The sequence below is a fragment of the Microchirus variegatus genome (assembly GCF_963457635.1).
Source record: "Microchirus variegatus genome assembly, chromosome: 12".
Taxonomy (NCBI): Eukaryota; Metazoa; Chordata; class Actinopteri; order Pleuronectiformes; family Soleidae; genus Microchirus; species Microchirus variegatus.
In genome coordinates this window covers 27,447,556-27,457,992 of record NC_139813.1, presented here as the reverse complement: position 1 = coordinate 27,457,992, position 10,437 = coordinate 27,447,556, and the positions used below count along the sequence as shown (strand labels likewise).

At 44.8% G+C, this 10,437-nt stretch overlaps 1 protein-coding gene across 1 annotated transcript; it reads right to left on the bottom strand.

Moving 5' to 3' along the window:
- Positions 1-599: 599 nt before the first annotated feature.
- On the bottom strand, positions 600-1,751 carry LOC310934873 (5-hydroxytryptamine receptor 1B-like; the record flags this gene model as incomplete). Its single annotated transcript, XM_083898673.1, has 1 exon — positions 600-1,751. The coding sequence occupies one exon, from the start codon at positions 1,749-1,751 to the stop codon at positions 600-602; it is 1,152 nt and encodes a 383-aa protein (XP_083754799.1).
- Between the last annotated feature and the right edge of the window lie 8,686 nt (positions 1,752-10,437).

The window sequence follows — 10,437 nt, the reverse complement described above, 5'->3', positions numbered from 1 at the left end:
GTCGGTTGAGGTCAGTCCTGGTTAGTTCTGGTCAGTTCTGGTTAGTTATGGTCAGTTTTGGATTCAGTTGAGGTCAGTTCTGGTCAGTTTTAGATTAGTTGAGGTCAGTTCTGGTTAGTTCTGGTCAGTTTTAGATTAGTTGAGGTCAGTTCCGGTTAGTTCTGGTCAGTTTTAGATTAGTTGAGGTCAGTTCTGGTTAGTTCTGGTCAGTTTAGGATTGGTTGAGGTCAGTCCTGGTTAGTTCTGGTCAGTTCTGGTTAGTTCTGGTCAGTTTCGGATTAAGTTGAGGTCAGTTCTGGTTAGTTCTGGTCAGTTTCGGATTCAGTTGAGGTCAGTTCTGGTTAGTTCTGGTTAGTCTTGGATTGGTTGAGGTCAGTCCTGGTTAGTTCTGGTCAGCTATGAGTTAGTTCTGGACTGGTCGGTTGTTGTGATGAGTTATTTGTTAGTTCTTGTCACTTGTGGTCAGTTAACTCAGTTCTGGGTCAACTACGGATCAGTTGAGGTCAGTTTCTAGCCCGGTCAGCTGGTCGGTCAGGTGTCTGAGCGGTGGGCGGGGCCGAGCGCGCGGTGGGCGGGGCCGAGCGCGCGGCGGGCGGGGCTCAGACTCTGCAGCAGCGGAAGCGCAGCAGTTTGTGGAAGGCCTGTTTGAAGTCCTCGTTGGACATGGTGTAGATGATGGGGTTGATGAGCGAGTTGAGGTAACCGAGCCACGTGAACACGTCGAAGAGTTCCGCGTGGAAACACGCGTCGCACACGGGAACCAGCAGCGTGTAGATGAAGAACGGCAGCCAGCACACGATGTACGCGCCCAGGATGATGCCCAGGGTCTTGGTGGCCTTCTTCTCTCGGGCGGCGCAGATGCGCTTCTTCTCCAGCAGGGCGTCGCTCACCGTCACCTTCACGTGGCCCGCGTTGGCCACGCAGGACGACGACGACGAGGAGGCGTGGTCACAGCAGGGGGAGGAGTTGGCGTCGTTGGTGCCGTAGTTGAGGGAGGAGCTGGAGGCCACGGAGCCCGGGGAGTCGGTGATGAGGTGCGCGGACGTGAGCCGCTTCCCGGGCTTGTTGCTCGACTGCTTGAGGATGCGCTTGCGCGCCTCCACGTAGATCCTGCCGTACAGCGCGAGGAGCAGCAGCGTGGGGATGTAGAAGGCGCCGAAGGTGGAGTAGACGGTGTAGAAGATGTGGTCCGTGTTGACGTTGCAGCTCGTCACCTCCTCCTCCGCCTTCACCTGGCGCCAGAAGAACGGCGGCAGCGAGATGGAGATGGCGATGACCCACGCGGTGGCGATCATGGCCGCGGCGCGCGCCGGCGTGCGCTTCTTGGAGTACTCCACCGCGTCCGTGATGGCCCAGTAGCGGTCCAGCGCGATCACGCACAGGTGGAGGATGGAGGCGGTGCAGCAGGTGATGTCGGAGGAGAGCCAGATGTCGCAGAACACCTGGCCCAGGGTCCACGTGTGCGTCACGGTGTAGAGCGCGCTCACGGGCATCACCAGGATGGACACGAGCAGGTCCGTGAGCGCCAGGGACGCGATCAGGAAGTTGGCGGGCGTGTGCAGCTTGCGGGACTGGTAGATGGTGGCGATGACGAAGGCGTTCGAGAGCGTGGTGGCGAAAGTGATGAGCGCCAGGGTGAGCGCCACTCCCGCCTGCAGCGCCACCTGGCTGTCCGCGGACGTCAGGTTACCGCCGCCGCCGCCGCCGCTGGAGGTGTTGAGCAGCTCCGCGTCCGGCACCGGTGTCTCCATCCCTCCGCCGTCCCGCGTCACATCCACGTCCGCCCGCAGCCGCAGCAGCAGCAGGTGTCATGGAGCGGGGGGGTGGGGTGGGGGGGGGGGGGGAGGAGGAGGAGGGGGCGGGGCCGCAGGCACGCGCGCACACACAGACCCGCAAGTGACGCGTTTCTCTCGCGCAACGATGATAAAGAGATTAAGACGCGTCTTCATTGTCCGGGAGTCGGCGCGCGCGCACGGACACACAATCGCACACACACTTCTGCCTCCTCTTCCTCATCCTCCTCTTCTTCACTTCTTCTTCACGCGCAGCATCTTCTTCTTCTCTCTTTCATCAACTTACAAATCCAGCAGATAAAAAGCAGAAGATCCACTCATCTTCATCTTCATCTTCATCATCCTCACATCTGTCACAGCTGTGACGTCACAACCAGCTCCACATCTGTGCTCCTCCGCAAAGAAAAGAAGAAGAAAAAAAGCTTTTATTCCGCTCTTTGTGAGTGTGTGAGTGTGTGTGTGTGAGTCTGCGCTCACAACTTCACTGCTGCTGCTTTTATACTCTCTCTCTCTCTGTGTGTGTGTCTCTCTCTCTCTCTGTGTCTCTCTCTCTCCGCCCATCCTCATCATCATCATCATCATCACTCTTGATTTGCACAGAACAGAAAAATCACTTTATTGATCTTCAGCAGCAGAAAAGTCACATTATTTTATGTATTAATAATATTATAGTATTATGTTAGAACATAACACACACACACGTATTTCATCCTTATATATTGTTTGTTCCGTTCACATGTCAAAATAAAGCCTTCATTCATTCATTCATTCATATATTGATATTTGTTTAAAATATAATATATAATGTCTATAAAATTATTATAAAATTGCTCAATTATGTGAGAACACAATGTTTTTACAGTGTAAAAGTCAATTAGCAAAGTGCCCCCTGGTGGACAATTGACTATTAATGATACATACATAAAAAACAAACAAACAAACTTGTAGACAAACTGCATTTAATCATTGTTGACAACAATCTTTTATTTTTTATTAAAACAATTTTTACATTTGAAAAACAAACACGCCCCCTGGTGGACACACTTTTAATTCTGAATAATATAACATGAAAAACTCACTCACTCACACTCACTCACATTCACTCACTCTCATTCACTCACTCACACACATTCATTCACTCACTCACTCACTCACATTCACTCAGTCACTCTCACATTCACTCACTCGCTCACTCACTCACATTCACTCACTCACTCACATTCACCCACTCACTCACATTCATTCAGTCACTCACTCACTCACATTCACTCAGTCACTCTCTCACTCACTCACATTCACTCACTCACTCACTCACATTCACCCACTCACTCACATTCATTCAGTCACTCACTCACTCACATTCACTCAGTCACTCTCTCACATTCACTCACTCGCTCACTCACTCACTTTCATTCACTCACTGACTCACTCACATTCACCCACTCACATTCATTCACTCACTCTCTTACTCACATTCACTCGCTCACTCACTCACATTCACTCACTCACATTCATTCAGTCACTCACTCATTCACATTCACTCACTCGCTCACTCACTCACATTCACTCACTCACTCACTCACTCACTCACTCACATTCACTCACTCACTCACTTTCATTCACTCACTGACTCACTCACATTCACCCACTCACATTCATTCACTCACTCTCTTACTCACATTCACTCGCTCACTCACTCACATTCACTCAGTCACTCACATTCACTCACTCACATTCATTCATTCAGTCACTCACTCATTCACATTCACTCACTCGCTCACTCACATTCATTCAGTCACTCACTCACATTCACTCACTCACTCACTCACTCACTCACACTCACTCACTCACTCACTCAGACGAGCAGAGTGTGGAATTGCCTGTTACTTAACTAATAACTTAAGTAATAAAAAAGTGACTTTAACTTCTACCAAAGTCATTTTCTTGTAACTTAACTTTTACGCAAGACTGCTCGTGATGTTCGTGTGGAGAGTTTGCAGACGTAAGACGACACAGACGACGATGATGATGAAGACTTTTCGTTTTAAAGTTTAAATTCAGCTGAGACTCGGTTCACAGTAAAAAAAAAGGTGAATTATTTTACATGAATCATTCATCGCGCTTCGTTTCACCCTCGCTAAAGTTTTTATGGTCGTTCTATTATGAGTCACAGAGTCACAGAGCCGAGCTGGACGACCTCTGCCTGACCTTTACCTGTCTGCAGGCTCCGCCCCCCTCCTCCCCTCCTCTCGCTGACCCCACTGCGACTATTTTACTTTTCTTCAAAACCACTGGAGACATTTTATTTTTGAGTTTTTGAGAAGTCTGAGTGGAGACTCAATGAGGATGAACAAACCATGATCTTTTCTATCACCTCTCACCTCTCACCTGTGACCTCTAATCAGGTGTGTTTAAAGCCTGACGAGAACAGGAATTGAACCTACAACCTAACTCACTCTACCACTGAGCCACCATAGCTCAATCCTTTTACTACTCTACTTTTGATACTTAAGTACAGTAAATGTCATATACTTTAACTTTTACTGAAATAATATTATAAAACGTGACTTAAATTTTATACCAAAGTCCTTTTCTGACGTAACATACTTGTACTTTTACTCGAAAAGTATCACTTTGAGGTACTTTTATGCACAGACTGTCCAAGTACAGTGTTGTGTCCTGCTGTTCTGTGTATTTGTTATCAATAAAGTTTGTACAAATTGAAAAACCCGGGTCCAGGCTAACTTAATTAGCTTCAACAATGACGGAGGCGGAGAATGACGCAGCTCATTTAACAGCTAAAGCTACACGGCTAACAACAGCTGACAGCTAACGAGTGCTAACCTGTGATTAGTTTGAATATAATTCGGAATAATAGATAAACACGGACGGCAGTAAAAGTAGTTATCAATAAAGTTTGTACAAAACACGCGCGCGCACACACACACACACACACACCTGAGTCCAAATGAGCGCTGATGACGACGATGATGATGACGGAGCAGGAGGAGAATGACGCAGCTCATTTAACAGGTACAGCGTTAGCATGGCAGCTAAATCTCCACAGCTAACACACAAGTGTCGTGGTGTGGTGTCGGCGTGTGTCGCGCTAATTGTTAGCTCGCCGCGCTAAGCTAGCTGTAGCTCTGCAACAACAAAACAACATTAATTCATCACGACTGTTTTAAGCTAACGGCTAACGAGTGTTAACGTGTGCGATTTTTGTGTCAAAACCAAACCGTTTTATGTTTAATAATAAATCTTAATGATGTTTCTGATAGAGAACACAGGCCTGTTTGAACAGTAAGTATTTTTATATAAGTATTAATATTTTTCCTTTATTTTTAGATTATTGTATTTGGTGTGGGAGAGTGAGTGGTTTACAAACGTCAGTTTCCTGTTGGGAAAAGTCTGTCTAACTGTGAGATAAAGACGTGAAACGTGTTATTAAGATATTTTACACTTTAACTGACGTTGACTGATTCAACTCAAAGGTGTCATATTGATAAATTTATGGTAAAAAGTGTATATTTTCCACTTTAAATTAGTCATTAATCACTAACTGATGTTCCAGCCCGAGTCTATTGACAAGACCTAATTAATTAATTCATATTCTAATAAAAAGTGAAGTGGTTTGATGAAACATATTTAATTTTCACAGTTGTGGATGTTTGGTTTGTCTTTTAAAAAGAATAGATGTATTTGTGTGTGTGTGTGTGTGTGTGTGTGTGTTACATAATGACCTTCATGATGTTGCAGTGATTACACTGACTGATGAAAGTGGTTGAGTCCTGAGCAGAGGTGGAGATCGCTCGGGTGATAAATCGTGGGATGATGCCTCCCTTTGCTGCCGTTAACCCCATCGACCTCCACCTGAAATAACCGCCGTCATCTTTTATTTATTTATTTATTTATTTATATTCTTCATTTTGTACTTTGCCGTCGTAAAAATAATTAAAAAAAAAATCTGTCTCTCTCGACAGGAACGAGCAGTCAAGTAGCGTGGTTTCTGACACGAGTCAGAGTGGCCCTGGCCGTGGCCATAATAAAGAGCAAGCCTGCGGGGATGAGCGGCCGCGGGCACGCCGAGGCCGTGGCCTGCACGCTGAAGAGGCAGGACGAGAGGTGGAGGGAGCGAGCCCACGAGCTGCAGCAGGAGGTGCTGAGGCTGCGACAGGAGCTGCTCGTCACCCGGGTGACGTCGACTGCCCAGAGCAACGCCGACGCATCAGGTAGGAAACACCGCAGATGCTTTAGGAACAATGCAAATACTCCAGGAACATCAACGACGCTTCACTCACTGTTGTTGTAAAACTCAGGGATTGCGATTGAATGCTTTTTGAGGTGCGTTTATATTTAAGAACTGGTACAATTCAGAGAAACGCATGCCGTGTTACTGGAAACATGGCTGCCAGAGGAGACGCCAGGAAAAAGAAATGATTTTAGGCACTTAACAAAAGACTTGGCTTATAAAATTTACTGTCGGCTGAAGTCTACTATTTCTTAAGAACATGTTTGTGTCTTTATCTCTCTGTTAGACACTTAACTTTACAACTTTAACAACAGGAAACTGAAGATTGTAAACCACTCACTCTCCCACACCAACGCCCATAGAGAAAATCAGTGATTTTAGCTCGCGGCGACACAGGAGCTGCTGGTCTACTGCTGCCTCGTGTGGTCACTTTGTGTCACTGAGGTCAATCTGAGTGAAGGTTTTTAAAAGCCGAATTAATGAAATAAGACATTTGAACTTAGTGATGGAGGCAGCAGTGGATCAACAACTCCTGTGAACTCCTGTGTGCTGTGATGTTAAAATCACTGATTTTCTCTATGGGCTTTGGTGTGGGAGAGTGAGTGGTTTACAAACTTCAGTTTTTAGCAATTTAGCGGGAATATATCAAATTAAATCTATGTCAGATTAAGTCTACGAAATCTACAGAACATGTTCACGTCTTTATTTCACTGTTAGACAGACTTTTCCTTGTGTAAACTGAAGTTTGTAAACCACTCACTCTCCCACACCAAAGCCCATAGAGTAAACCAGTGATTTTAACATCACAGCACACAGGAGTTCACAGGAGTTGTTGATCCACTGCTGCCTCCATCACTAACTTACAATGTCTTATTTTATTAATTCGGCTTTTGAAATCCTTCACTCAGACTTCCCTCAGTGACACAAAGTGACCACACGAGGCAGCAGTGGACCAGCAACTCCTGTGTCACCTCGAGCTATAATCACTGATTTTCTCTATGGGTTTTGGTGTGGGAGAGTGAGAGGTTTACAAACTTCAGTTTCCTGTCGGAAAAGTCTGTCTGTCAGTGAGCTAAAGACGTGAAACATGTTCGGTTGAGGCGAGTGAATGAAAGCCTCTACTCGCGCAGCTGTAACATGAAATAAGATGTTACATTACGTGATGATGATAATTGAAATTGTGGTGTTGGTTGCTGAAGAGTATAAAAAATAAAACATTGACCTGCAGTGGAGGTGGAGTCTCTAATTGCGTTTGTGCAGTTGAGGATGTGTTTTTGTCGGGATGGATCGGTCTGGATGTGATCAGAACTCTGAGGACCAGGTCTGAACGCGGTCTTTGCGTCAATCAGCGGCGTCTCTTTAATGTCAGCGATCTCGTGTCAGAACTCTGAGCGTCTCTTTGCTGATGCCATCGCTCTGAGGACGTTTCAAGGACAGACGGAGGTCTGATGTGAGTCCTCAGGGAGACGCCGAGTCCTCGGAGTCCTCAGAGTCCTCAGAGTCCTGCTGCCTGTCAGGCCGTGTCCGTGTGTCACGCTCACAGCTGCAGGATGAGCTTTTACACATTATAGAAACAACGTAGCTGTACTTCAGCCTCTGAAAACAGACAAAACTATCAGACCTGACTTGAGGGAGCGTTTGTGTGCATACAGCAGCAGAGCAGGAACAGGCGTTTGTCTCGTCGAACCGCTGAACCACCCGGTGTTTTTCTCGCAGTATCTTTCCGTCGTCTTTTACAGTCGTTTCGCGTCACGTCGCACATGCCTCCATCTGTCTCCACGTGAAACAAATCACTTCCTGTGTGCAGCGTGGGAATGTCAATGGAGCTGATGGCACATTAGAGCTGCTTATTTTTTAACAACCCATGCGTCTGACAGTTGGACATTTAGTCGTTTAGAAGATGTTGATCCGTGTTTGTCAAACCTGGAAATGATGATGTTGTCTTTGGTTTTTGTCCACAAACACAAAAATATATTAAATATAATATATATATATACTATAATATAATACAATACTAAATGTCACACTGAGAACATAGAAAGAATTTACCACAACTTCTTTGGACACGGATGTGATACAATAACGTTTCCTCAGTCAATTTATCAATGACTAAACCAACCCCCAATTAATTGATAATCAATTAATCAGTCTGAGTGGTTTTTAATGAAATCAGGTTTGTGTGATTTTGTTTTTCAGCTTCTTAAATGTGAATATGCTCTTGTTTCTTCGCTCCATAAAACTAAGAAATCATTCAAACTGAATCGTTTTGCCACAGTTTGACAAACACCGATCAACATTTTTCAACTTTTTCTGACGTTTTATGATCCAAAAGACTCGTTGATTAATGGAGAAAACAGTGAACACAAAATTATAACGACAAATATCTGCTAATGAAACTAATGACAAACTTTTAACGACAAATATCTGCTCATGAAACTTATAACGACAAACTTTTAACGACAAATATCCGCTCATGAAACTTATAACAACAAACTTTTAACGACAATATCTGCTAATGAAACTTATAACGACAAACTTTTAACATCAAATATCTGCTAATTAAAAAATGTGAATGTAGTAGCTGGTGTTTGACCAGAGAGGGCAGTAGACGGGTGGTAAGACAGTGTGACCACACTCGGAAGTCCACAGGGGGGCGACGCTGAGGTGTTTAGAGCTTCGACCGTCACTCACGGCTCATTCTGAGGCGTGTGTTTCACAGCTGAGGCGTCGCACACACACACACACACACACACACACACACACACACACACACACACACACACACACACACACACACACACAGAGCTGTAAATGGCATCGACTTTATGACGACACATTTGTTTCAAGGCGAAAAAGAACGCGTCGTCTCGGTGAGTCTGAAAGCTCAAGGCTGCGATGAGGAGACCGCGGTCCGGCTCGTCTCAGATTTATGAGGCGAACTCTCCGCTCATTTTAATATTCACACGTGCAGAAAAGCATCATGGTCCTCCTTCACCTTCACGCCTCAGCAGACACACGGCTCTGTGTTCTCCACATTCTTTTTTTTTTTTACGACCTCCTCGTCGCTCCTGCTCCCACTTTCTCTGACACGGAGAGATTAAAAATAAGCTCCGCCCTCACAGTGATTATCCCGCTGAATGATTGACTGTAATTATGACCTTTTAATAGCTGTGATATTTTCATGTTAATTTATGATTATGAGATTATTTTTTCCTCCTCTGTGATGAGCGCGGTTTCTGCAGAGCTGCAGTCGCTCAGACCTGTGTCAGTGAAAACGATACTCTGAGAATAACTGTCGCTCAGGTGAACCTCTGTGATTAGTGATTAGAGCTCATCTGCAGCAAGAAGATGAAGCAGCAGCAGCTTGTGAGGAGACCAGGAGAAGAGAGTGGGCGGGGAGTAAAGAGCGGGAAGGGTGTTAATCTGTTAATCTGTCCCGCAAACAGATGGCGCTGTGGCCGCGCTGGAAACCACCACCGTCCTCTCACGCTTACACATGCTAACGCTGAAAAACAGACGGACTGTTTGCTTCAGATTTGGCACAAACTCAGCTTCATCATCATCATCATCATCATCATCAGTTCATCTGCTGAAATCATGATGATGATGATGATGATGATGATGCTTCACAAATGTCTGGGTTTTTGTCCGCTAACCAAAATTTTTGCAGAATTCTGACTTTAATCCCAGAATTCAGACTCTAATCTCAAAATTCAGAGTCTAATCCCAGAATTCTGACTCTAAACTCATCAGAATTCTGACTTTTTTTCTCCAGAATTCTGACTATAATCTCAGAAGTCTGACTAATCTCAGAATTATGACTAATCTCAGAATTCTGACTGTAATCTTATAATTCAGACTTTTTTTCTCCAGAATTCTGACTTTAATCTCAGAATTCCGACTTTTTCTCCAGAATACATTTTTTCCCATCCAGAATTCTGTCTTTAATCCCAGAATTCTGACTCAAATCTCAGAATTCTGACTCTAATCTCATAATTTAAACTTTTTTCTTCAGAATTATGACTCTAATCACCGAATGTTGACTCCAATCTCAGAATTCTGACTGTAATCTTATAATTCAGACTTTTCTCCAGAATTATGACTCTAATCACCGAATTTTGACGTTAATCTCAAAATTCAGAATTTTTCTCCAGAATTCTGTTTTTTTTCCCATCCAGAGTTCTGTCTTTAATCCCAGAATTCTGACTCTAATCTCAGAATTCTGACTTTAATCTCTTTTTCCGTAGCTCTTTTTAAACTAAATGTGTGGGTGAGTTTTAGGCATGTTTTTTTATGGCGTGTTTTCAGTGGAGTGATATTTTCGGTGTGTTAAAAACCCTGCAGGTCATGTGATATAACGTGTGTGTGTGTGTGTGTGTGTGTGTGTGTGTG